The sequence below is a fragment of the Candida metapsilosis genome (genome assembly GCF_017655625.1).
Source record: "Candida metapsilosis strain BP57 chromosome Unknown scaffold1, whole genome shotgun sequence".
NCBI classification, from domain to species: domain Eukaryota; kingdom Fungi; phylum Ascomycota; class Pichiomycetes; order Serinales; family Debaryomycetaceae; genus Lodderomyces; species Lodderomyces metapsilosis.
In genome coordinates, this window is record NW_027138159.1 from 2,903,477 (window position 1) to 2,931,106 (window position 27,630).

The following is a 27,630-nucleotide window of genomic DNA, read 5'->3' on the forward strand; positions in this document are numbered from 1 at the left end:
AGTCGCGGGTAATGGAAAATGATCGGATAAAGAAATAGGATCCGTCCACTTAGCTTAATCCGAATGAACAATTTTAACTTCAATAAACAAGTCATTGGAGAAGCACATGATAAAGATTAACAATCTGGTGATCCGGTTCTTTGATGTACATTTGCATGAGGTGAAGTGATGCCAATGCAAGTGCGCAAAAATGACAGTGGAGATGACTTTAGTATAACACTTTTGAAAGCAAAGATGCGTGATTGCAAGCTACATGAACGGTCTGCGGTTGTCTCCTAGACAGCTGCGGTTGTACTTTGACATCGGGGGCGTGTTGCAAACCAACTTTGCTAGCCATCGATATTCCTGCATATACTCATCTCATCTTATAGAAAAATAAATTTTTTTTGCACCATAGAACCAGATAAAGAGAAACCTTCATCATTATAAAATGTCCACAACTAAGCATGTAAAGACCGTGATTTTGGATGCTGGTCCATTGATTACTCAACCAGCAACAACCTTGCAACAGTATGCGCATGAATATTATACAACACCCGGTGTTCATTCCGAATTAAAGGACGAGTATGCCCGCCAACAGTTGGTACTTTGGGGAGATCAATTAAAGATTAAACAACCCTCGCAAGGAAGTATTGACAAGGTGATTAAATTTGCTAAATTGACTGGTGACTACAGTGTTTTGTCAGTAAATGATTTACACATTATCGCTTTGGCTTATGAAATGGAGATACAAAGCGGTGGGAAGTTGAGAAGTTTTCCTGGTGAAGTTTTAGAAGGTCAAGAAAAAGATGCTCAAGAAAATTTAAAGGACAAACATGTGGGAACAGAGGATGGCTTTGTTCCGGCCAAGAAGGGCCGTAAAAGAGGTGGAAAAAGGCAGAGAGAGAAAAGGGAGGCAGAAGCAAGGCGATTGCAAGAGGAGAAAGAGGGTGTCACTGAAAAGGTAAACACTAAAGAAGAAGATAAGGTTACTCCTGTGAAGCCAAGCAACAACGAGGAAGAACAAAACACCTCCCCCAAAGAAGAGAAATCTATTGAAACACCTTCTACCAATGAATCCCCCCTGCAGGATGTCAATGAAGAGTATAATGAATCAGATGATGATGGTGATTGGATTACACCAGAAAACTTGCGAGATGAAATTATCAAAGACCAGAATGAAAAACTTCAAGAGACTCCCATCGAAAACAAGCTAATCAGTGTGGCTTTAGCTACGGGGGATTTTGCTTGTCAAAACGTATCCATACAATTGGGAATCAACTTGTTGAATACAATGTCGGGTAAGCAAATCAAGAGAGTACGTAATTACATGTACCGATGTCATGCATGTTTCAGACTTACACCAATCAATAAAGATGGCAAACCAAAACATTTTTGTCCAAAATGTGGTGGGGACACATTAATCAGATGTGCTGTTTCAGTTGACAACAAGACTGGTAAAATAACTCCTCATTTGAAAGCTAATTTCCAATGGATCAAGCGAGGTGAACGCTATTCTATTCCGTCCCCATTGAGTAAAAACCAACAACGTTTACAAGGTAAAGGTGGATACCAGCACAATAAGGAAAACAGACACAAGTCTCAACAAAATCCATTAATATTGAGGGAAGATCAAAAGGAGTACCAGCAAGCGTTGAAGAATGATGAGTGGGAAAGAAGACAAAATGAGAAAATGTTGCAAGATTGGATCGGTGGTGGAAGTGCTGACAATTATGTCAGTCCATTTGGTACTGTTAACACTATTAGACCTAGTGGTGTACGTGTTGGTAAAGGTAGATACGTTAATTCATCCAAGGGAAAGAGTAAATAGATGTGTAAGGCAAGAGCTTTGTGTCATGTAATTTGCCATGATTTTTAGAGTCAAACAGAAAAAAAAAAAGGTCAACAGAGCACTTCCATTCTTCCTTTCTTTAATCTTGCTTTGTTTAGCAAATGAGTGCCAACCACAATGCAGCTAATATAGCTGCTCTAGCTGCATTCAATGCAGGCAAGAAGAAGGAGAGTAATGGTAATGCAGCAACAACAGCCTCACGATCAACTGAACTAAATCAGAACAAAGTTAAAACACATCTGCTGCAGCCACAACAATCACAGCCTAGAAGAAGTCCAAGTACACAGAGGCCAGCCACCATCATCAAAAAGCAAAAGAGTGCTTCCTCAGATGCGCCACTACCGCCATCGCTACAACCAGCTTACGCTCCAACACAATCCCCACTGGCTCGTGATCCGTTGTCCGATCATGAAGAAAAAGGCAATGTTGATAGCATTAATCATGACTACTTTGCGCAAACTCCACGTCAAGGATCGCGACAAGGATCGCGCCAGGGTTCCATTAAGCTGCCTCACTACCTGCCTATGCTACTGCCACTGTCACCAAGAGATATGATTAGTAACGTCAAAAACTCAATCGACTCCAAAGCCATCAACAACGATGCCAGTGCTAAGCGCTTGTCCCTCGATTATTCACCACAAGAAATGTTAAAGAGCTTGAAGGAATCGTTGAATAGAAAGTCGCAAGTACAGGCCAACCCTAAGGTCATGGACGCTAGAGGTAAGACGATACTTGAAGGAGTTAGAGAACGATTTGATGACAACATGAAAGAGACATCCAATAATTTAGCAAATCTTTCTCTCAAGCACTATCAGTGGCTGAAATCCCATTCAGATGCAGATGTTAGGGAAAGTCGGGGAATAAATGATTCACAATCCTCGTTTGAGACATGTATGACTGATGTTGAACCAAGGAGGAGCTTGAGACGCCAACTGACACCAGATAATGGACATGGGGTGAGGATAGATGTGACTGATCATGATGCAGAGATGGAAAGGAAACAAGATGAGGATGCTAATGATGTCACTATAAAGGTACCACCGCCAATACCAGAATCTGATCGTTTGTCTGTTGCAGACACATCCTCTCAACTGCCAGTAACTAACAAGGGTGTGCGCAGGAAACCTCCCCCTCCTGCATCATCAGACGAAGAGCTGGAATCTATAGCACGACGCACAACTTCAGATACCGATACCTATACTGATGACTTGTACTTTAATCTGAGTGACGGGTTCTCTGGCGATGAATTGAGAAAACAGATGCAAATGAATGGGATGTCAATGGATACGTTTTCTAGTGGGGAAGCAATGTTCCCACCAGATGACGATTTGGGGTCATTTATTGAAAAAGAGGACTCTGATCCGGTACGGGAAATTAAAGTCAAGGATACCAAATTTCCTCAATTCCCTGATGTACGAAAACATCACCAGCATTTGTTTGGGATGAGACGACACAAGCTAAAAGAGGGTGATAAGTATCATCGGTATGAAACAGGAGCCAACTCAGATGATGACGACGAGGTTCCCGTATCTCCAATTCTGCTAACTCAAGCACCACCACTACCACAGCAACAAATTCAAGCTCAAGGTCACAGCAGCACATCCAAGAGTAATCAGCTGCAACTGCAACCAGTGCAATTCAAAACCACTATGAGGAAGGAAAATAAGCGTAAGGATCGGAAAACAAAATTTGATGAATTGAAGCCATGGAAAACGCATCAAGAGTTGAATTTCCCAACTGACCAAGAACGGAAAAGATATGAAGGTGTCTGGGTGAGTAATAAGGGCATATACATGGACCTAGTTGTGACCAAATTGACGGGAGTTGATGGCAGTAAACTAACCGAGCAACACGATGATTCAATGAAGGCGGCCTTGATTTCTACAAATGCTCTTCCGCCAGATGAGGTAAAAGACGATGCCGCCGATCATAAAAAGGATGATAGTGAGGAGATACAACTCTCTAAAGCTGAAGAGGCAGCAAACAAGCTACACAGTTTGGAGAACACAGATTCAAATCAATTAATTCTTGGTGCAGTTGTAAAGAGAATTTGGAACCGAAGTCGGTTACCGAGTGATATTTTGGAACAGATATGGAACTTGGTTGATTTCCGTCGGGATGGTACGTTAAACAAGAATGAATTTCTTGTTGGTATGTGGCTTGTTGATCAATGTCTTTATGGGCGTAAGCTACCAAAGAAGATTGAGCCTATTGTTTGGGATAGTCTTGGTGGGATTGGTGTCCAAGTAAATTTGAACTCGAGAAGGTGGAAGTGAGGAGAGAAGAATGTAAGTGTAGGGGAAGTCCATACAGGGCTTAGGATATTAATAGAAATAGATAGAATATGAATTAGATTTATACATTGATTAGACACTCTAGGCTTGGTTGACATTTCGCTTAAGGAAAAAGGTACACAAGCGATAAGTATAAAAAGAAAAAAAAAGAACGAAAAAATAAACTAAACAGGTTTTGAAAAATAACATACAACTTGCGATACATCGAGGTACCCACTTACGATGAATTTGATGGATATGCTTTCGGTGGATCCACCGTCATCGATATATGGTGCGGAAATGGACCAATCATCGACATATACAGAAGGAGAATTAGCAGCAAAAGAGACAGTTGCAAGTTTGGATGAAAGTATAGTACCACACCAGAATGCGAATAGCATCGTCAATAGTGCTTTGAATGGCAGATCTTCACAGATGGATACAAATAGCACAGGGGTATACTATATACCGACCTCACTAACTGATACTCAAGTAGTTCTTATACAGATTTTGCTACATTTGATCAGTGAGACGTTAATCAATGAAGTTAAACAAAGAAGGAAAAAGACTAGTATTGACAGTCTACTTGAAGTTTCGTCGATGGAGACTCCGATGGGGGCCGCTACCGCTGGTAATGGATTTTCCAGTGTTAATAGTAAGGTCAAAAATATGCAACTAGTGTGCATGTGTTTTAATAGCTTGTTGACTATAAACAATCACCCTTCGTTATTGGTTAATCATTTTATGCCTAAACGGCTTTTGCTACTGCAACCTACGAGCTCACAAGCTTTGATGTCGGGCAAACTACAGCTCTTTAACAATTTGATCGATTCCATATTGGACAGAAATAGGGCAACTCCCAATGAGTTCTATCCTGTCTTGGTTGTAGCAAGGAACAACAAGGAATTGGAATTGATTGAAGGGTTGATTATTGGAAAATGTTTGAGGTATTCTAATTCAGGTAATATGAAATTGTATGATGATAAGCGATCAATTGAAAAGGAGATTGAAGAAGAGGAGGATAAGAAAGGGGTGTTTTTGAACTTGATCCAAACACCACAGTTGTATAACAACTACATGAACAAGTCAATATCAAGCTACAAGTTTATTTTTTCATTTGATTTAAAGATTGATCCAACAAACCCAAGTATTGAGTTTTTGAGACAAAAAAATGCTTGTCCTATTTTTGTTCCTATTCCCATTTACTCCATTGAACATTTGAGATTGCAAATACCTGAACCAAGTACAACACAATTTGACATAGACATGAGCATGGATCTTGATGGTGAGATTGGCGATGACAGAGCTGCATCTTTAACTTCGAATCCCACATTAATGTGGAAACTCAAGCTATTGAATGCATTGGTTGTTAACTTTTCCAAATTCAATCATGAGAAGGCTCAGAACAACATTGACCTGTTTTACTATGATAATTACGGAGTCAAGATGCAATTTTTCCATGACAATTTGAATCTTCACCCGCAACGAATCAATGATTTGTTTACCACATTTAATGATGATTTAGTGATGAACTTTTCTGATGATCGCTTGTTGAAGAAGTTGAACTTCATTTACGAGAAGCAGATATTTGGCACCATGGAACTTGGACAACCTTTGACGGTTGATAATTTCAATTCTCAATTTGCTAAACTATTGACTTTTAAATTACGTCAAATGAGTACCGAAATGGGAATAATTCAAGGCAAAGACAACAATGATGAGAAACAAGAAGGGTATGGCGATGACAATGAGAAAGGAATTGGACATAAAAGATCTCTTACCACATCAAAGCAACTTCATTTTGATGAGGATGAAGTCACCATTGCTGAGAGTTATCACAAATTGAGGAAATTGAATAGCGATGCACACATTGTTGATCGGAAACTAGCTCGAGTAGAAAGTGATTTACAAAAGTGTTCTGAAAAAGATGAAGATCTTGAGAATAAATTGACTCAAATGAAATCGATTACAGAGCATACTGTTAGTGACCTGTTGTTAACTACTCAATCGGATCAAATTGAAAAGCTCAAAAAGGAATTGCAAGATTTACTGCAGGAGTACGATAAGCTCACCAATGAAACTGAAGAGTTACGATCCAAGTATCAAGAAGGATCTTCTGAAGCAGTTACTGAACTGCAAAAGCAAATGAAGTTGAAAGAAGAATTGGACAAGTTGAATAAGAAGATGCAATCACCAGGTATGGCGTTGTTACCTGATTTGATGCATAAAGATACACTCCTCACAACTCAACATAGATTGGATAAGGTGAGAAATCAGAACGAGTTTCTTTCGGCATTTTACAATGATCAGATCTCAAAGATGGTTACTGAAAGACAACTGATTATAGATTCAAGTGGAGGTGGTGGTTCTGGGTATACATCAGTTGGGTCTAGTAGTCGTCCTGGTAATAGAATTAGTCGAGATTCAACCCCATTTGCCTAGAATATATAAAAGAGTATTTTAATGTGTTTAATTGCATATATTGATATTTATTCGTAGGATAAAGAGTGTGGTCTTATTTAGACGAGGCGATGCAAAAAAAAGCTGCATACGAGAGATTGACGATAAAGGTGAATTTCCTTTTCGCGAGGGCAAACACCACGAAATGTTTCTACTCAAAAGAATAGCTGGCCCCTTTTTCCAAGATGTAAGTTACCGTTGGCGAGACTGTAGAAACCTAACAGCTTCTTCCCATTTTTCTACAGGGAGGGTGGTTTGTTTTATTGCAGTTGGTAGCGAGAGCGAATAAGGCGATGAAAAAAAAAAAAAGAAATTTAAAAAACTAAACAATCCACTGGCTACTCACTCACTCTAAAGACAAAAAAAGAAATTGAAATTGAAAATCCAACAATCTCAAACAACAGAAGAAGAAGAAAAACAAAAAATTACACACACACAGACACACAGAGACACATCCATTCTTAATCAATCAATCAATCTACAATCCATCTATCCATCCACCATTCATCTATCTAGTACACTTATCCCCCCAGATACCTTAACTAGAGTGTGCTCCACATAGAAATACACTAATCACACTTAATATTCAGTTCATCTAGCGTCTAGTTTTATATTTTCCTTGGTTGCCTTTTTTGCCTGCTCCAATATTTTTTTATATATCTTACTAGAGATTCAGTTTGCAGTTGTTGACCATTGGTAACTGACTCGAACTACAACAGCTAATCATCGCACAACTGAGCATACAGAGACCACCCCCCCTTCCCACAGACATTTACTTTCTACAAACATAGAGTCATTTTTGTCTTGCTTTTGTACCAATAGAACAAAAGGAGGTAAAAAAAAAAAAAAAACAGCAAATCACGAGTCGATAATTCTAACCAGTGAATCAACACAACACCATTTTTGTTCATAAAGAAAGTTCTTATAGGATCAGATTGAGTTCCATAAGATAAATCTACAAACTAACTAGAGCAACAGAACTACCTTTTATTCCTTCCCCTCCCACCCGCTACATGTCTAATCGTGTAGCATCCCCCACTAATCCAGCCGCCTTAGCAGCTGCTCAAGCATCACATACTCCAGTCATCAATTCCAAAAGCGCACAAGCAGGCACAATGAACCCACATCATCACCACCACACACAAGCTAATGGTGTACCAATCAATACAGCAGCAGCTGCTGCTGCATCGTCATCAAGCAACTCCAATTCTTCAGTTGTTGGGTTGCATTACAAAATAGGCAAGAAAATTGGTGAAGGTTCATTTGGTGTTATATTTGAAGGTACAAACATTATAAACGGAGGACCAGTTGCCATTAAATTTGAACCTAGAAAAACTGAAGCACCTCAATTGAGAGATGAGTATAGGACTTATAAGCATTTACAAGGATGTGCTGGTATTCCTAATGCGTATTATTTTGGCCAAGAAGGCTTACACAACATTTTGGTTATTGATTTATTGGGTCCTTCATTGGAAGATTTGTTTGATTGGTGTGGAAGGAGATTCTCGGTAAAGACGGTTGTGCAAATTGCCATACAAATGTTGAGTTTAGTTGAAGAAGTGCATCGTCATGATTTGATTTATAGAGATATCAAACCTGACAATTTCCTTATTGGACGCCAAGGAATGCCTGATGAGAATAATGTTCATTTAATTGACTTTGGAATGGCCAAACAATACCGTGACCCACGAACCAAACAACATATCCCATATAGGGAAAAGAAGTCATTGAGTGGTACTGCTAGATACATGTCGATAAACACCCATTTAGGAAGAGAACAATCTAGACGTGATGACTTGGAAGCATTGGGTCATGTCTTTTTCTACTTTTTACGTGGTCAATTACCATGGCAAGGATTGAAAGCACCAACTAATAAACAAAAGTATGAGAAAATTGGTGACAAAAAGAGGACAACCCCTGCAGTCACTCTTTGTGACGGATTGCCAACACAATTTGCCGAGTACTTGGACTCTGTGAGGTCTTTACCTTTTGATGCTGAACCCCCTTATGAGGAATATAGAATGTTGTTGGTTTCAGCATTGGATGATTTGGGACAATCATGTGATGGAGATTACGATTGGATGCATTTGAATGGAGGTAAAGGATGGGATGCCACAATTAATAAGAAACCTAATTTGCATGGGTACGGACATCCTAACCCACCAAATGAAAGAGAGAGAAGACATCGCGATCAAAGAAGAACCAGACAACAACAGCAACAACAACAGCTGCAACAGCAACAGCAACAACAACAACAACAGCCACTGCAGCAGCAACAATCTCAACAGTACCAACAACAAGGACAGCTGCAACCACAATTATCTGCAGCTCAATTACACCAACAAAAGTTGCAACATTTGGTTAATAGGCCGTTGCCACCAATTAAGCAAGAATCGACTTCTGCTTTACCTACAACCAGTCGAAATGATATGTTGGTTAACAATGGTGGTGGAGATAGTGTTGTTGGTGGTGCTGGTACTGCCGCTGGTGGCAAGTATGAAGGATATGGCCAATATCAACAACAACCAAACCAACAGCAACAGCACGAAGAAGAAGAAGAGCACAAGGGCTTCTTTGCGAAGTTGTGTTGTCAGTAGGGGGCGTAAAGAAAAGGAAATGTGGTGAAAAGTTTAAATGGGAAAAAAATGGCACCAGCTTGTCTCCTTTATCCAGTTTGTTTCTTAAAGAGTGATTATACATTCTCATACAGATTACATTAATATTAATAAAACAATGTTTTGGTAAGTAAATCTTGTAGTGAAAGTAGACTTCTAGTTAGAGTAGCACCGGCATGTGTCTATTGTCTAGTGTGAAAGCACGTCAAAGTTTGACCAAAAATGGAAAAAACAAAAGCGCGCCAATAATTTGGTGCATTTGGAATCGGTTCAAATATTGGCGATGGCAGTACACACAAAATTTAAGAATTGGTTAGTATAGAGCAAGAAACAAGCTCTATGGAACATCATGAGTAACATTTTTATGGCACCCATAGTCGGAATGCGAGATTTAAGAGTGATATAATCCTCGTCAAAGTTCAGTTCAACCGGAAGAGGTTACAAAACTTGATCTTTTCGAGATTTATCAACAAGGTAGATGGTGTTACTACTCTTATCTATCAGTTCTAGACTGCACTCCATAGCAAATGGCTACAGTCTACTTGTATAGTTTGTTTTGCTTATCTATCGATTCTACAACAGGTACGAACGACAGTTTGTGTAACAACACTGCTTTGTGCATCTTTTGCCCCGTTTCAGTATTGATTTTTCGCAACTATTTTCTACTGATCAGAATTTTATAGATAAGCAGCAAGGCTCTAGCAATCATATAAATTGGTTGGCAATTGCCTTAATTGTTGCGCATATTTATCTGTCTCCTTAACAAGTTTTCTAAAGTATTTTACTCTTTCGATTGCAACTTGAACTAACACAACAATGACTACTGTTACTACCGCGACAGACTCAAACTATCAGGATATTTTGAATGGCAACATCCACAAAAAGGTACCATTAGCCACCTATACTTCTCAGCTTGAGCCAATATACAACTCAATTCCAACACCAGCTGCTGCTTCTCCATGCGCTATCACCCCCGTTAATCCCAAATTTGATCCTTTAGTGCATTTGCAATATTATGCGGATGCAACCACTGGTAGGGACAAGTTCAACAGCACACGCAGACTAACAATGGAACAATTGGGTCTTTCGAAACCACAGTTGCAAATTTCCCCCATTGGTGTCTCAGATCCGTTCCCATTATTTACCACTGAAGCAATTGACATTATGCGTAGTGAGTTATTGGCTAAGGAAAATTTCATGAAGTATGCTAGATACTGTCATAGTTCAACCAGTGGCATGGATTGTGTTGTGCGTGGATATGTTAAAGAGAATAATGGCACTATCAATTGTGAGTTTATTCATGATGCTTGGACTCATCCGGCTACTATGGAATTGGTCTCAAGGATGGCTGGTGTTGATTTGGAAATTGTTATCGATTTTGAAATTGCACATGCTAATATCTCAATGAAGACAAGCGAAGAAGCTGATGCTGAAGTTGCAAAGCATGAAGAAACAAGGAAAGAAGAATTGCCAGCTGATGCCAATATTCCCTCTCCTTCAAGTTCTGGTGATGATATTCGTGCTGTTGTAGGATGGCATCATGATTCATATCCCTTTGTATGCGTGCTTATGCTCAGTGACACTACAAACATGATTGGCGGAGAAACTTCACTTCGCATGGGGAAGAAGGGCTCATCTAGCTCATCGCAAGAGATTGCTGTTGTTGCTGGGCCAAAACAAGGTTCAGCTTGTGTTTTACAAGGAAGATTGATTGAGCATATTGCTCCCGCGCCACAAGGATTAAGTGAACGTATCACTATGGTTACAAGCTACCGTGCAAAAGATCCAAGGTTACCTGATACTAGCATCTTGGCTACAGTTAAACCTGAGGTTAATTTTGGGTCCCGTTATCATGAGTTTTACCAACAATGGGTTAATTATCGTTGTACCTTGGTGAAACAGAGATTAGATTTGATTATGAGTGGTGCTATGGTTGAAGAGGGTAGAGATGGAAAAGTGGTGTTTGATAAGGAGAGGACGGTTGAGAAGTTGAAGCAATTGGAGGAGTATATTAGAGTTACTTACGAAGAAATGATTTGTTGAGGCGGTACTGGCTACTGTTTGTGTATGTTGTGTTTGATTTATAATTTTTTGGACGTTTGTCACTTACGTAGGTGTTTCTTGACAAGGATTAGTACACGTTTGAAGTACTCAGTTAATAGTAATTGCAGTTTAGCCGGCAGTACCATCTGCTTACTGTGATCGTCTATTCCGTTTTTGTTTTCCCCATTGGGTAATAGCGACTTCTACCCCTCGGTTCTGTTACGTAATCGGGATCTGATCCCAGAGAAAAAAGAATATAAAAAGCCAAATATCTGGCTCGATTATTTTCTAGTGCAATTACACCAATTGAAATCAGATAGACTATCCCTTCGTTTGTACAGCAGCCAATTTGATAACTGAAATACTACAACCATGATAGACGCTGCTGCTGAAGCCCATCAACACGCTGTTCAATTAAACAGACAAGCATTTGACGAAGAGCTTGCTCGGAAATACGACAAAAAGGAGACTCAGATTTTGATGGCTTATTTGTTTGTAAAGCATATTTTGGAGTTTGACTTGACTGTGCCGGTGAAGAGAAAGACTATAGAGGAGTCGAAACCATTGTTGGGAGATCCTCATTTACCATTTAGTGGATTCAACAAGGAAAACACTTTACCTGATCCAAGTACTTACTTGGAAAAGTATCCCAAGTCAATTATTCGCCCTGGAATGAAATTGTTGGATTTTGCTTGTGGAACGGGAATGGTCACCGAATTATTCATGCCTTATTTAACTTCGAAAGCTGATAATGGACCCAAGAGTGAAATTGTCGGTATTGACATTGGATCCACATTCTTGAAATACTTTAACCAAAGAGCCGCCAAATTGAGTAATGACAAGGTATCAATGAAGTCCCATGAATACGATGTTCTCGACCCACAGATTCAACCTGAACTCTCCAAGTTTAACAACCACTTCGATTTCATCTACTCCACCATCTCCTACCACCATATTCACAATTACCAAGTAGTTACCAAAAAATTAGTTGACTTTTTAAGACCCGGTGGATGGATGTTTATAATCGATTTCTACAACGAGGACGTTGAAGAAATTGATGAAACTGATAGTCGGTCCTTATCGAATGAAGTTCAACATATGGGTGGGTTGAAAATTGATAAATTGAATCACACCTTGGGTGAGTTTTCAGGATTGGTGAATGTTTCAAGTGCTCGTGAATTCCGTGCCAATTTGTGGCAACCTGACGTTTTCATTCGTAGTCATAGTACCAGGCGCATGATTGATAAGATGAATAATGGCGAGTTGGAAAGTAAAGAGATTGATGGGCAAATGAATTACCTTGTTGAGACTAGCTTTATATTTGCTATTGGACAAAAGCCTGAGTCGAAGTAAGAGAGAATTGGTGATGTTTAGATGTACATAGAAGAAGGAATAATAATACCGTCTAGAATGCTCTAATATTCAATCACACCCACTGGTAGTTCTGTGTGTAGCTTAAACCAACAATTTCTAACTTTGAGGGTAAAAATAGTAAGCATTTAGTTGATGTAGGGTTGTTTACATCCGTTATGTCCTTCGATTTGATAAGGGGACGGATTGTTATGCTAGATGGTAGATGGTAAATTGTAACGTTGCCGATCTTTGTATGAGCCATGCGGAAACTTGGTGATCCACTTTTTCATATGGGTGCAAAGACTACGAAAAATCGGTTACCTAATTGGGAACAACCGAATCCCGCTAAAAAAAATAGAAAAAACACTGAAGATTTCGCAGGTTTTCAAAAAAAGTGGGGCGACAAATACATCGTAAGCTTTAGCTACTCAACGACAATGGCATCTACATCTACCCTGGATCAACAAATTTCCACTGACGACGCCCACAAGCAAGCAATTGAAGAAAACAAACGGGCTTTTGATGAAGCGTTTGCAAAGAAATATGAAAAAAGAGAATCACATAATTTACTCAGTTTTCTATTTGTCAAGCACATATTGGAATTCGACTTGAGTTTACCAATCAAGAGAAAGAGTGTTAAGGAATCAGAGCCAATTTTGGGAGATGGTCATTTACCATTGAATGGATTCACTAGAGAGAATACATTGCCTGATCCAAGTACTTATTTGGAGAAATATCCAAAGTCTATTATCCGCCCTGGGATGAAGTTGTTGGATTTTGCTTGTGGGACTGGTATGGTTACTGAATTGTTTGTTCCTTATCTTACTGGAGGTGATGATGCAAGTAAGAGTGAAATTGTTGGTATTGACATTGGTCCTACGTTTTTAAGTTATTTTAACCAAAGAGCTGCAAAATTGAGTAATGACAAAGTGTCAATGAAGTCTTACGAATACGATGTCATTGATCCAACTGTACAAACAGAGTTGACAAAATTCAACAATTACTTTGATTTCATTTTCTCTACCATTTCTTACCACCATATACACAATTATCAACAAGTTACCAAAAAGTTGGCTGAATTTTTAAGACCTGGTGGATGGATGTTTATAATTGACTTTTACAATGAAGATGTTGAAGAAGTTGATGATTCATATATCAGTGAAAATAGAGATGTTGCTCATGGAGTTCAACATATGGGTGGATTGAAGATTGACAAATTAAACCATACATTGGGAGACTTGGCTGGGTTAATTAATGTATCAAGTGCTAGAGAGTTTCGTACTACGTTATGGCAACCACGTGAGTTTATTATGAACCATTCAACACAGGCAACTGTTGAGAAAATGAATGCTGGTGACTTGGAATCAAAGGAAGTTGATGGTGAAGTGAATTATTTGATTGAGACTAGTTTGATTTATGCAATCGGACAAAAGCCGGAGGTAAAGTAAAATAAAGAGGGCTTCTGTGTTGATGGGTACATAGGTTTGTAAATTATAATATGTCTATTGTTTAGTGTCGTATTATTGACCGTTGTGACATCGGTTGATATCAATTTACGTCATTCGGAAAAAGGGCCAACAAAAAAAAAATTAAAATAGAAAAAAGCAATTTTCTTTTCTTTTCTTTTTACTTAATCAAATTTGGAATCACACTACAATTAAAAAAGAAGAAGAAGAAAATTAAAACACCACATATTCAACCAAACACTCTTCTTTGATAGAAAACTAAATACTTACTCATACTGTTACCACTACAGATTATATTCACTTGCATAGTCATCACATTTTCTCCCTACGACCCATACACAAACCATCTTACTGAAGATACCACTATAAACCTACACTTTTTTACCCCTATTTCGCTTTTCTTTTTTTACGATATGGCATCAAGACAATCACAAAGACGATTAACCAAAGAATATAAAGCTATCCAACTAACACCACCACCCTACATTACCGCCAAACCCAACGACGAGAACATCTTGGAATGGCACTACATCATCACTGGACCACCTAATACCCCATTTGAACACGGACAATACCATGGATTATTACGATTCCCTCAAGAATATCCATTTAAGCCACCTTCGATATCAATGATTACTCCGAATGGACGATTTGCATGTAACACAAGATTATGTTTATCCATGAGTGATTATCATCCAGATACTTGGAATCCGGCGTGGAGTGTAGCAACCATCTTGACAGGGTTGCTTAGTTTTATGACTGGTGATGAGTCGACGACGGGGTCGATTACAACGTCAGAGAATGTGAAGCGGAAGTTGGCTCGTGATAGTAAGAAATGGAATGTCAAGGAGAATCCAAGATTTGTTAAACAGTTTCCTGATGTTGTAAAGCGGAATAAAGAGGAGATTGCTCGTTCTGAAGCGGAAGCTGAAGCTGAAAAGCAGAGACAGTTGGCTGGTGGTAATAACAATGGTTCAAGTGTAGAAAAGGCTATTGATTTGTCGCAGTTGGATAAGTTGGATCCTGAAGATAGAGCTAGGTTGTTGATTGAGCATGAAAGGCAGTTGTCTGTGGTGAATAAGGCAACCAATGGTGGTGCTGGATCCCCAGGCGCTGGTGGTAATAGTTTTGGAAGTTTGACTGCTTTAGTTGGAATACTAGTTGCTGCTTTCCTTGCTGCTTACTTTGGCATTATGAAGACTGGTTAAAGAGGCAAGTATACCCTAGCATTAATAGAAAGATTGATGAATTTACAATTGTAGAGTCTGAACCATCAATGTTGGTTTGTGTATGCAAATCTCGGTATCCCTTTGGCGGCAAGTTCGGCGCCGAATATTATCTAATGTCGCGAATTCTTTCAGACACTCGCTCCATTTTTGTTGCCTCAAGGCGGGGTGGCAAAAACAAAAACTTACCACCTTCCTACATTATTAAAAGCGGGAGATCTAAAGAGTCGTAGAAGCTACTAAAGGAAGAGAAGTAACTCTCTTTTAAAATAGACCATAATAACTTCCTCGTCAATTGAAAGATCTTTTCTAAAACAATCGCTTAATCGTACTTCTCTTTGCTTATATATATATATAGAGGAGAACCCTTTAATCTTTTCCTTTTGTTTTTCTATTCTTTTTTTTTTTTTTTTTTGTTTGACATATAGCATTGTTATACATTAATCTTAAAATAAACTAATGATGTAATTGTTGTAGTTTCGTTATAATTGTCTTCAACATACCTATAGATAAAACAGTTTCTGTGTGTACACGTGGTTTCTTGTTACAGTTTATTATTTATTTATTTATTTATTTATTTATTTATTTATTTATTTATTTATTTATTTATTTATTTTTACTTGTTCTCTTTCCTTAATTTGGAATAAATTGTTTCTATATACAGGTATCACTTATTTTTTTTCAATTTTAACTTTTATATTTTTATATTTAATTTTATTTATTTTAATATTTTTATATTTTATTTATTTTAATTATTTTTTTTTTTTTTTTTCTTCTTTCTCTCTCGTTTTTTATTGTGTTTCTGGTTTTCTACTTCTTCTCGAATTATTGGAAAGGAGAGTTTTTTAGTTAATATACCAAAAGTCTTCTTTTTAAAGAAAAACAACCTAAAGCTCTAGAGGACCCAACCGAAAAAAGAAAAAGTCAGCCAATACTCAACCACGAGGGAAACTCATCAAGCTAAACTATCTATCAAAATCAACCCATCCCTCTCATTATACACTAACCATCCCCTTCATCTTCAACTCAGATGGTATATGAATAATGAGTTCACATCCTTACCGTCAAGTTACCTCATCCAGTAGTAGTGCAACAACTACTGGCACTACAACCACTCCATATCCTCTTCTGGACTTTAATCAAACTAGTCAAAGTGATCGTTCTGATAGTTCTCCTAGTATGACTGAGGTTACTTCAGGTATGGAGGATTTGCATTTACCTCCCAATCATAATGCCAAGCCATATATACCGCATGATAATCAACAACAACAGCAGCAAGCACAACGGTACGGACATGAAGAACAATACGACTATGAGCCTATTCCTCCACCACAGCATTATCAATATCCACAACAGCCACAGTACCAGCAACAACAGCAACAACAGCAACAAAATTACTCGCGTATTACATCTGCGCCACAGCATCAACAACCACAACCTTCTCATAGACAAAAGTATAGAAGCTTAATAGCCACCGATGAAGGTTCTGATAAACAACAGCGTTTAACAAGCTTACCCACTCATTTGATACCAAACATTTCCCATTCTTCTTCGGGAAACTCTTCACCTAGAATGGCTCCTCAAATTTCTCCTAGTCAACAACAATTTTTCCAACAAGAGCAAGCTGCTGATCAGATTGTATATGACTCACCTACTATCGGAGTCACGTCGCCATCTTCCGCACCATACCCACTTTATGACTCCACTTCAGCATCACCACCACCAGTCTTTGCATCCAAAGATAATGGTATTTCATCCCCACCTTCAAACCCATTATCTGCTACTTCCTCAGTGGTGAATCTCAACCTCAACAGTGGTGCAAACACTTTAGATAATCAAATTTTCAGTAGATCTGAAAACAACTTGAGTACACCTACTGTTGGTGCTTCAGGTAACAAGTTTGGTCATAATCGTTCAGTATCATCTACATCATCATTTTTCTATGATCGTAATGATAACTCATCAATGATTGATTTCAACCAAAATGTGATTCAACAATACCTTGGATCAAATTCAGCAAATTTATTACCAAGAATTAAGACATTGGAATTGTATCGTAAGAATGCCAGAAAATCAAACGATCCAAACGTATTGTTTCAGTATGCTCAGTATATGTTACAAACTGCTTTGATGTTGGCAGTTGAATCGGCCGCTAATGCCACAGGATCTGGTGATAATACCCCCCTCAACAATAGATCAATTGAAGCTTCTCCTAGGAAAGATGTCAAAGACAAACATAAGAGGAGTAAATCTATCGATTTCTCAAGTATTGAAGTGGAAGGAAATGAAAAAAAGTTGCGTAAAGCATTTTTAAAAGAAGCAGTATACTATTTGAAGAAATTATCTGATAAAGGGTACACTGAAGCACAATATTTATTAGCTGATGCTTATAGCTCAGGTGCGTTGGATAGAATTGACAACAAAGATGCATTTATTCTTTTCCAAGCAGCTGCTAAACATGGACATGTTGAAAGTGCCTATCGTACATCATATTGTTATGAAGAAGGGTTGGGCACTGGAAGAGATGCAAGAAAAGCTGTTGAATATTTGAAAATTGCCGCATCGAGAAACCATCCAGCTGCAATGTACAAATTAGGAGTATACTCGTTCTACAATCGAATGGGATTACCTAATGATATGAATACCAAGAAAATGGGAATCAAATGGTTAACTAGAGCTACCAACGTTGCTACTGAATTAACTGCAGCAGCTCCTTACGAATTGGGTAAATTATATTACCATGGTTTCAAAGATATCGTATTGCAAGATGTCAAATATGCATTGGAATTGTATGCTCAAGCAGCATCATTGGGTCACACCCAATCAGCAGCAATATTGGGCCGTCATTACGAAGTTGGTGAGGTTGTTCCCCAAGATTCCAACTTGTCAATTCATTACTACACACAAGCTGCTCTTGGAGGTGATCCTAATTCAATGTTGGCCATGTGTGCATGGTACCTTGTTGGATCAGATCCATATTTACCTAAAGATGAACAAGAGGCATTTGAATGGGCTAAACGTGCAGCTTCATGTAATTTACCAAAAGCACAATTTGCCTTGGCTAATTTCTATGAAAAGGGGATTGGATGCATCAAGAATGTTAAAGAAGCTCAGACTTGGTATACGAGAGCTGCTGAAAATGGTGATTCTAAGTCATTGTCGAGATTGACTGATAAGGAAGCAGCTGCTAGGATTCAAAAGAAGTTGAAAAAGAGACCAGTTGTTAGTCATGCTGATGGAAGTGCGGCTCAAGAGAAGGATTGTGTTATCATGTAAAGGGCAAAACATAGAAGAGGTGTATATAAGAGGCTAGATGAAGACAAACAGGGTTGTTTTTGGTGAGATGGGAAAGTGTATATGTATACATAGAGAAAGAGAATTTACAAAAGACACATAGAACGATCAGATATATTCCCGTATCGACACTCATTGTGGGTGACGTGTGCAATTGGAGGTCCCATCTTCCTCTCCAATTGCAAGGCTCATCTCCCAGTTCTGCTTTGCAAAGCCTCTTCCTATGAGAGAGATCATCCAAAACTTCGTATTTTATCTATTGGTTTTGTGATCAAATCGAATTATTCATTGCTGTACGTGTCTATTGTTCAAAAATAAAAAAAGAATGCGTCTCCAATTACATCATAGAAAAGGCAAAAGAAGAGATGAGAAGAGATGAGAAGAGCACTAGTGAATTGACAAAGAAAACGTAGGTCAATGGATAAAGTTAGTTGAACTTGCCCTCGCTAACATATAATGCCGCACTGGGTGTTTTCAATGTAATATGTGTGGACTACACTCTACTGCCGTCCAGTAATTAGAATCAGTCACGTGCGTTTCAGTAAGGCAGTACTGTATACAGTTCTTGCTTTATACGCAGGACAAGGTTGCAAAGTTGTACAAAGATGACATCCTATCCCCCTTTTTGTAGCAAATTTCATATAATAGATCACCGAAATTCCAACAGCCACGTTTCATTTATTCTATAAATACCCAATTGAATTTCTCGAACACTCATCCTTTTGTCGTTTTTTCTTCTTCTCTTTTCATTTTAAACATCAATTGAGTTATTATGTCAGCTAACGAATTCTACTCATCAGGTAATCAAGGAGAATATACTCCACAAGGAGGTAACAACAACTACAACAATGACAATCGTTCTGGAAACCACAACGAAGGTGGTGGCGAACAACAAGACAGAGGATTCCTCGGTGGCGTCGCTGGAAGTGTCCTAGGAGGCATTGCCGGTGATAAAGCTGGTGGTCAAAACCACGGTAAATTAGGTACCGTGTTGGGAGTCCTTGGTGGTGCCATTGGTGGCAGTAAATTGCAAGATGAGTTTAAGGAGCACAGAGATGAAAATAAACATCATGGTGGATCTCATGAAAGTTATTCTGCTTCTCATGAAGATAGGTATGATAATGCTTCTGGTGGTGGAAGTAGCGGTGGTCTTGGTAGCTTCTTTGGTGGTGGTGATAATAAGCATCAAGGTGGTTACGGCGGTGGCCGTGATGACGGATATGGCGGTGGTAGTAGTGGCTACGGAGGTGGCCGTAATGAAGGTGGTGGAAGCTTTGGTTACGGAGGTGGTCGTAACGAAGGCGGATACGGAGGTGGCCGTAATGAAGGTGGCTACGGTGGTGGTCGCGATGATGGCTACGGTGGTGGAGGCTACGGCGGTGGTCGTGATGATGGCTACGGTGGTGGATTCGGTGGTGGTCGTAATGAAGGTGGATACGGAGATAGAATGGAAGGAGGTCGTCATCACGGTGGTGGCCGTGGTGGATTTGGCGGTGGTCGTGATGATGGCTACGGAGGTGGCCAAGGTGGTTATGGAGACAGAATGGAAGAAGGCCGTGGCGGTAGAGGCGGTTGGTAAGAAACCTCACTGAAAGCTATTACAAAAGAGAGCTTTTAAATGAATAGGTGGTTTATGTTTTGTTACGATTTATAGCAAGAAAAGAATCTATTGATTACGATTTAGAACTTGTACGTCGACAGGAGAGATAATCCCTATACTCTATAAACAGGAGACTATGCACTCTTTACTCAGTATTCTGCAGCATTACTCTAGCAGCCAGCCTATTCAACAATGATGACTTCAGTTCAGTCAAATTGAAACTATGCAAAGGTGGTAAATGCAGCAGGTGTACAGGTGGTTGAGTGGAAGAAGAGTTCCCGTTACTTTTCTCATTTTCAACTCCCTTATCAACCCCGGAAAGTGACTCACTTCTCATCAATGGCACTTTCGGCAACGGCGGTGAGCTCATTTGTAAATCTTCATCTTGCGAAATATCGAAAAATTGCAATTGTTTCGAGTTACTCATTGGTGAGTTTAAATCTTGGTCATTTATAATGGAGTTGTTGTTGTTATCGTCATTTCCATTGGCTTCATCATCAAACATCAAATCTGAGGCGTTCTGGAAACTGGCATCATTCATGCTTGTATCTTCTGGTGCTTCTTCCTCTCCTCCACCAGCTGTTGTTCCTGCGGTTGTCTTTGCTTCTGTGCCGGATCGCAGTAATACCAATGAGTTTCGTTTGTTTGCATTTGCTGATGTTGATGAAGCAGTTGGTAACTGCAATGATCGTTTGATTTTACTATTTGGAGATGTCTTCTGTCTCCTAGATACAGGTTTTCTGGCATCTCGTGGTGGTGAGACAAACGAAGGAGATCCTGTTTCAGTTGCAGTTGTTGTTCCACTAATTCGTGCCTTTTTAAACAACTGAGCAGGATATGCATTTTCATCATTCATTAACTCTTCTCGTCTCCGCAACTCCTCTTCATTGTACAAATCACCACTTTGCTTCACCCCATTGTTATCATTCTGATCCCATGTCTTGGTTCGAAGATATTCCAATGCAAATTTCTCAAACACTGAATCAAATGTCCCATTAACGAGTTTTTCCAACCCATCAATCAAATCTTGCAAGATAGTGTCATCCTTGGTCATTGACGCACTACCACCATGATTCGCTAGATACGTAGCCATAGCCCATGGTGTACGATAAAATTGGGCTAGCGAATAGATCAAGTGATCATATAACGCCGAGGATCTTACCAATATTTCCAATTGTAAATCATCACGAATAGATTGAATCAATTGGTCATATATCAACGAGTGATGTAATGTCCAATCTGGTTCATCAGTTGCGAGTCTCTTCAATACTCTCTCAGCCGATTCTCCCAAAATATGATCAATTTCAGTTTGTTGTCTATATTGCGCTTCAATTTGCCAAATTTGGTTGTCAATCTTGGATAACACTTGTTCACATAAATCATAAATAGTTGAAGTTAACTGATGTGATCGATGTTGTATAATCGAAGGTTGTCTTGATTGTTGAAATTGGTTCTTTCCTTCAAGTATGATTTCAATCTCAATTTTCTGTCGTAAAAGCACTTTTCTTTTAGCCAACATGAATATCTTTTTCGATTTATCAAGACTGTACTTGGCAATATTACGTCTGACTGACGATATAGTATCCTGCAACAATTGGAAAATTCGTATTTCAACTTTTTTCCGCTTATCAATAGTAACATCAACAATTTGATTCTCTCTAGCTCGTAACTCTTCAATTTCTTGCTTTTGTTCTGTAATCATCTTCAAATAGGATCCCACATGACGATCTAAATTGTGTTGGTTTCTAATCAACTTGGTTTTGATCTCCTTAGCCCTGTCAGCATACTTTAACGTATTCAAGGTCTCATCATAATGCTGACTACTGGGAGACACACAAACAATCATCACTGTTTTACAATTACCTCCAAGTGAAAACTTCAACAATCTAGTTAATTTTGAGTCACGATACGGGATATGATTTCGACGCCTAGGGTCACACAATGCATTGATACAATTCCCTAGAGCTAGTAATGATTTGTTGATATTTGCACCTTCGTTCAATCTAGCTCCTCGGTTCTTCGTAGCTGCTGCTCGTTCACTTCCTGCCAAATCTATAATTGATAATGTGGCAAATGTGTGTTCTTCTTTAACATCACCAGTACGGTTTTTTTGATCGATATTTATTTGCAACACCGCATGTGATCGACTTGAGGTTGCATTAGCTTCAGTTGGACTTGATGTACGATTACTATTACCAGCCAATATCAAGTGCATCACTTCTTCCACTGATTCAGGTCGATGTCGTGACAAATTCGAAACTGAAATCTTGTTATTCGAATCTTCTCTAATTATTAGCTTTTTGAAATCAGTCCCAGGGTTAAGTAAATCTCGAATGGTTTCATTATATATCTCAAGATACGATAGACTGACATCGATAATCTTCATATCACTTTGCTCTCCAATTCGTTCATACAATTCCTTCATGGTTAAGAAAATCACACCTGGGTATTCAGGAGTTCCCAGAATTGTATGTGTTTTCCCACATCCAGTAGCTCCATATGCAAAAACGGTGGCATTGTATCCATCCAAAACTGAATCAAGCAAGGGGCGTGTTGTATTCTGATACACATCATTTTGCGACGCATCCACGTCGAATAATCGATCAAATACAAACTTGTGTTCTCTTATTCGTGATCCTTTAAAACTATTAGGGAAAGCATTTCTTTGCATTTTTGCCAAGGGGTTAGTCTCAGGTGGATCAAATATTAGCATTCGATCATCAACTACATTGACTATTTTTCTTATGCCTGATTGATTAAGGAACTTCTGTTTGGTTATAGAATTCGCAGATGAGGTGTTGTTGTTGGTATTGTTGTTATTGTTGTTATTGTTGTTGCCCCCATCAGTAAAACATCCATCTCCAAGGAAAAAATCATCGTCGTCTGGTTTAACCAATCGATTATTTTCGCTTTCGGTAAATGGTCTTACTCTAACTGCAACTGATATTGAAGATTGTTTGATTCCTGATGTGTATATATTGGTTACTGTTGAAGCAGGTGTAGATGTTTTCGACTCCATACCATTTATGTGATTAGCAGGGGGAAGGAGATACTTTGTAATGCTGTATTAAGGAGATGGCGTGTGTTATGTGTTAAGTGTAAGTGGTACCTTCTCTTGTTGATTGATACCCTTTCTTTACTCCCTTTTGATCTCATTCTCTTTGTTTACATTTTTTACAGAAAAAAAATTGTACTCACGCGCATCTAAAGACAAAGGTAGCATAGAGAGCGATTCCTCTTCTTCTACATTAGATATATTCCTTTGAATTCACCTCCACTTCTATTAAAATACAAAGAGCTAACTCATTCATCTCTCTCTTCAAAAGTTGTACTGACTTCACTTTCGACGTCTATAACAATATCACTCTTTCCATTGGCTTCAGCCCCCACCAGATAAGTAACTTCTTCAACAACTTTCTCCTCCTTTCCTTCCGTTTTTTCTTCCTCTTCTTCTTCCATTTCAACATCAGTATCATCTTCATCACTTCGAACATCTTCTGCACCAACACCAATAATAACTTTATAAGCAACTTTTGAAATCAAATACATCCAAATACAAGTAATAATTTGTAATCCACCCAATAATCCTAAAAAGGTATTGATAACAGTGGGGGTCCAACATCTCTTGGAATCAATTCCATCCATACATTGACCATCCTGCATCAAATGCATTGCTTTATGCCAAGCATGATAAAAGATGTAATTGTAAGCACCATGTCTTAATCCAATCCAACTAACCAAAAACACAACAAACATGACATCACAAGCAACCAATCTTCCAGCATACTTCAACATCTTGGCAGCTGCTAAGCAAATGTCAACTGAATCCATAATCATCAATATTAAATGGCCAATTCTGAAATAATAATAATAATAAGATCCAATAATCAAACAACATGTAATAATATGATGACTAAACATTTGATAATGATCTTTTCTTGGTTTTTCAACATGCAAGACAAAAATCTGTTGTAACCAAAATGCAATTGAAATCAAATAATAACTCTTGAATTTCGCATCCATCAAGAAATTGGGCCAATTGATATAAATTTGATCCAAATTGTTGAAATAGGGAGCTTCAAAGTATAAATACACCCCATAAACAAATGAAATACTGTAGTAAACACAAGACCAACTTTGTTCAGCAAATCTTATCTTGGCTTTGCGAGAATAAATATGACAAAATTTAGCAGCAAATGGACCAAAGCAATACTTCATTAAAAACGATCGAAGGAAGGTGACAGTAATGACCCAATTAGTGACAAAGTAAATATCATCCAAATGAATGTCATAAATAGGATTACCTTCCAGATTGAAGCCAACTTGATTTTGTAAATGTAACGACTTGTGGGTAAAGTTTGTGATTTTAGGGTTAGAACTCAAAAAGTGCAAACTGTATAATAAAACCATCAAGTTTCTTGATAATGGAATTTGATTTCTTTCAATTTTGGCCCAAAGTGATCCATGGTATTTTTCATCATGACTTTCTTCAATTGCTGCAGCAGCAGCAGCATCAATATTATTATCTGTATTCAGTGAATCATTGTTTGCTGATTCTTTTAGATTGTCGTATGATGAAGTAGTGGTGTTTATTTTGAATGATTCACCCAGTCGACTAGATCTTCTTTTAGTCTTTACCTTTGTCAGTGTAGCCATAGTTTTCAAATATAGATCTTGTTCGCGTGTCTGTTTGGTGGATAGAGAGATCTGGTATCAAAATCAATGAACAAGAAAAAAAAGAAATGAACTCTTTTGATAGTTATTGAAGGATATTTGAAAAGGTTATAACAACACTTCTTTTTGATTGGTATACTTCAGTTGTTTCTAGATTGGTATGATTTTTTTTTTGGTATTTACAAATACTGTATTTTTTAAATTTGTTTAAATTTTTTTTTTTTCTTTTTTTTTTTGTTCCTGTCTCTTCTTCTTCTTCACCTTAAGTTTTTTTGTTGTTGTGCGTCTGTTGGGTTCTGCGTCCGATCTATCCTGTGATGCGACAATGCTGTGTGCTGTCCTTCGGTTCTTTCGTGTTAGGTCGTGTCCCAAACAGTCTTTTATCCTCCCCCTGCAGTGCCCCTCGTGTCGACGTAGAAAAAAAAAATTTTTCAAAAAACAGACACAATTTTTATTTATTTCTTTGTGCTGCCAAATATGCATTGTCTTACGTGTCTAGACCCATATTTGTACATAACACGTCCCAATATAATACAGTTATAAACACTACTCCTTTTATTTCACTTTAGTCAAGTAACCACTGGCAAGCGGAGATACTTGTCAAACGTATCATGAGAAAGATCAACTGGAATACTGTGTGTGTGTATATCTCTCCACCTTTACGGAGATTTAGATTTGCGCGTCTCCTCCGTCATCTCCGCCACTTAACGAGAGAACGGATATTCACTTTAAGAAGGCACGTTGCACCAAAAGACATATAGCTACACGCATAAAGAAACAGTATTCTCTTAGATTGCTACAACTGCTGTATACATATACACACTCAGTACACACGTCGTCGAATGTGTTTAAGTCAGTATGTGTCAGAATGTCAAATTTTAAATTCGCATGGAAATTTATATGCGTGTCTATTTTTAGAAACATTGACCAATATCCTCTCGATTCAGATTACAAACAGGAATCAAATGACCCCAATTCGATTCAAAAGTACAGACTATCTAAGCAAGTTCCCCCCATATGAGTACATATTATCTACTCCTGAGCATACACTTGTATGCAACTTCTTTTCACATCTTAACCAAACCAATAAACGTTTTATCCTCACAGACTCGACACCCTTTAACAATTAAGTACTCTGTATTTTTCCGTTTATGATACTCACGATGGATATTTCCAGCTTCAATTTCCTCATCAAGTGAATTCTTATATCCATTAATCATGAAATGAGGAATCCAATTGTATCTAGGATGGAAATGAAAATGAAACAGACGCATATTCTCTTAGTTCTGAGTTTCACTCTTTTCAGGATCTATGTATTTTTATATATGTGTAGTTCTACGGGATGTTAATCGATCAATATTGTTGAACGACGATAGACACAAATTGACACAGCTCAAAAGGCGCGATTTATTTTTCTTTTTTGGATCAATTCCGTTATCATTTCAGAAGTCCTACACTTTGGCTTTGAGGGAGTGACAACCAAGAGCTTTGTATGTCTCAATTAAGTGTCTATACCTAATCACATAGCTTTTCTACTATAAACTATCTCTTCCATAACATTACCTGTAATGCTTTCCTAACTGATTGTTCATTGTATCTGTTCCATAGCACATACACATTAATCATATCTTGAACTGCTTCAACAACTTCATCAAGATTAATATGTGAATGTTCAAGAAAATTCATAAACTTGTTGATTCGTATTGAATCTTCATCCAAGATATCCAAATCAAAATTAACTAAATCTTGTGCGGTGGCAGTTGTTGTTGTTGTTGTTGTTGTTGTTGTTGCAGTTTGGTTGGACTTGGTCTTTGCGTTTTCAGTTTTCAGTGATGATACTTCTGTTGATTTTGTCTTTTCTTCTTGACTGTTTGGCTTTGACAAGTTCATTAAATCATCAATGTTTAACTCCTTATTAGAGTCATTGTTACCAAGCTCATCTTTGATCAGTGGCTTGTTGTTGTTGTTGTTATGGGAGTACCCTGATTGTGAAATACTACCATCAATATTACTTGAACCACGATTCGTACTACCCTCTGCATTCCCATTCTCTTCCTTATTCTTCAACTGTGACAAATTCCTTTTCAATACAATTGTAATATAAATTGCAGCCACAGCAATAATATGTGGTGGTAACAACAAATGTAAATCAGTAATATAACTATCATTAATCAAACTCCAACAATTTTGTAATTCTTCATCAGTCAATTTAAATCCGTATGCATCATCATATTTCAGTTGAAAATAATTCTTCAATTGTAATAATGATTTATAAGGATGGTGTAGTAACAAATACAGATCCATTTCTTCAATTAAATAAAATTCAAATTCAGCCAATTTGGTTACATCTTGTGGGATATACTCGGGCCACAAGTTTCTTGCTTCCAGTACAATCAATCGTATATGTTGAGGACATTCTTCAATCTTGCAAGCAACGTATAAACAGGTGGTTACTAGCAAATAGACATTGATTTCTTTTAAACTGACACGAGTTAGGAACCGCGTACAATAAACTTCAGCAGTTGCAATGGCAACTTGTCGTACATTCATTCTTCGACCTAGTTTAAGCATTAGATTGTGAAGATAGATTCTCATGTTGTAATCGTAGTTGATATTGGGGAAATCTTTGATTAGACCATTATGGATCATTTTACGTTCAAGAAAAATAACCTTCCTTCTGGCTTCGAGAAGGGAGTATCGAGTGAGTTGCCATTGGTTTCTTTGTGAAGAGTTCCAATAATCTGCAGACATTGAGATGAGTGTAAGTATGTATTTGATTGATGGTGATTGGGCTG

The 27,630-nt window shown here is 38.2% G+C and overlaps 12 protein-coding genes across 12 annotated transcripts; 9 read left to right on the top strand and 3 right to left on the bottom strand. All coding sequences in view use genetic code 12, as the record gives it.

The window, feature by feature from the left end:
* Positions 1-430: 430 nt before the first annotated feature.
* Positions 431-1,810, top strand: HBR3 (rRNA-binding endoribonuclease; the record flags this gene model as incomplete). Its single annotated transcript, XM_067690020.1, has 1 exon — positions 431-1,810. One exon carries the CDS (start codon positions 431-433, stop codon positions 1,808-1,810), a length of 1,380 nt encoding a protein of 459 aa, XP_067551312.1.
* A 122-nt stretch (positions 1,811-1,932) lies between these two features.
* Positions 1,933-4,107, top strand: IRS4 (Irs4p; the record flags this gene model as incomplete). The annotated part of the gene is made up of 1 exon (XM_067690021.1): positions 1,933-4,107. One exon carries the CDS (start codon positions 1,933-1,935, stop codon positions 4,105-4,107), a length of 2,175 nt encoding a protein of 724 aa, XP_067551313.1.
* A 240-nt stretch (positions 4,108-4,347) lies between these two features.
* On the top strand, positions 4,348-6,546 carry I9W82_001293 (uncharacterized protein; the record flags this gene model as incomplete). The annotated part of the gene is made up of 1 exon (XM_067690022.1): positions 4,348-6,546. The coding sequence occupies one exon, from the start codon at positions 4,348-4,350 to the stop codon at positions 6,544-6,546; it is 2,199 nt and encodes a 732-aa protein (XP_067551314.1).
* Positions 6,547-7,577: 1,031 nt separating this feature from the next.
* Positions 7,578-9,161, top strand: YCK2 (serine/threonine protein kinase; the record flags this gene model as incomplete). Its single annotated transcript, XM_067690023.1, has 1 exon — positions 7,578-9,161. One exon carries the CDS (start codon positions 7,578-7,580, stop codon positions 9,159-9,161), a length of 1,584 nt encoding a protein of 527 aa, XP_067551315.1.
* Positions 9,162-9,995: 834 nt separating this feature from the next.
* Positions 9,996-11,222, top strand: I9W82_001295 (uncharacterized protein; the record flags this gene model as incomplete). Its single annotated transcript, XM_067690024.1, has 1 exon — positions 9,996-11,222. The coding sequence occupies one exon, from the start codon at positions 9,996-9,998 to the stop codon at positions 11,220-11,222; it is 1,227 nt and encodes a 408-aa protein (XP_067551316.1).
* Positions 11,223-11,594: 372 nt separating this feature from the next.
* On the top strand, positions 11,595-14,023 carry I9W82_001296 (class I SAM-dependent methyltransferase; the record flags this gene model as incomplete). The annotated part of the gene is made up of 2 exons (XM_067690025.1): positions 11,595-12,571; positions 13,000-14,023. 2 exons carry the CDS (start codon positions 11,595-11,597, stop codon positions 14,021-14,023), a joined length of 2,001 nt encoding a protein of 666 aa, XP_067551317.1.
* A 431-nt stretch (positions 14,024-14,454) lies between these two features.
* Positions 14,455-15,249, top strand: I9W82_001297 (E2 ubiquitin-conjugating protein; the record flags this gene model as incomplete). Its single annotated transcript, XM_067690026.1, has 1 exon — positions 14,455-15,249. The coding sequence occupies one exon, from the start codon at positions 14,455-14,457 to the stop codon at positions 15,247-15,249; it is 795 nt and encodes a 264-aa protein (XP_067551318.1).
* A 1,062-nt stretch (positions 15,250-16,311) lies between these two features.
* Positions 16,312-18,543, top strand: CHS4 (Chs4p; the record flags this gene model as incomplete). Its single annotated transcript, XM_067690027.1, has 1 exon — positions 16,312-18,543. One exon carries the CDS (start codon positions 16,312-16,314, stop codon positions 18,541-18,543), a length of 2,232 nt encoding a protein of 743 aa, XP_067551319.1.
* Positions 18,544-19,333: 790 nt separating this feature from the next.
* On the top strand, positions 19,334-20,140 carry RCT1 (Rct1p; the record flags this gene model as incomplete). Its single annotated transcript, XM_067690028.1, has 1 exon — positions 19,334-20,140. The coding sequence occupies one exon, from the start codon at positions 19,334-19,336 to the stop codon at positions 20,138-20,140; it is 807 nt and encodes a 268-aa protein (XP_067551320.1).
* Positions 20,141-20,306: 166 nt separating this feature from the next.
* Positions 20,307-23,180, bottom strand: KIP3 (tubulin-dependent ATPase; the record flags this gene model as incomplete). The annotated part of the gene is made up of 1 exon (XM_067690031.1): positions 20,307-23,180. The coding sequence occupies one exon, from the start codon at positions 23,178-23,180 to the stop codon at positions 20,307-20,309; it is 2,874 nt and encodes a 957-aa protein (XP_067551321.1).
* Positions 23,181-23,464: 284 nt separating this feature from the next.
* Positions 23,465-24,817, bottom strand: LAC1 (Lac1p; the record flags this gene model as incomplete). The annotated part of the gene is made up of 1 exon (XM_067690032.1): positions 23,465-24,817. The coding sequence occupies one exon, from the start codon at positions 24,815-24,817 to the stop codon at positions 23,465-23,467; it is 1,353 nt and encodes a 450-aa protein (XP_067551322.1).
* Positions 24,818-26,377: 1,560 nt separating this feature from the next.
* Positions 26,378-27,586, bottom strand: SSN8 (cyclin-dependent protein serine/threonine kinase regulator; the record flags this gene model as incomplete). The annotated part of the gene is made up of 1 exon (XM_067690033.1): positions 26,378-27,586. The coding sequence occupies one exon, from the start codon at positions 27,584-27,586 to the stop codon at positions 26,378-26,380; it is 1,209 nt and encodes a 402-aa protein (XP_067551323.1).
* Positions 27,587-27,630: the final 44 nt, after the last annotated feature.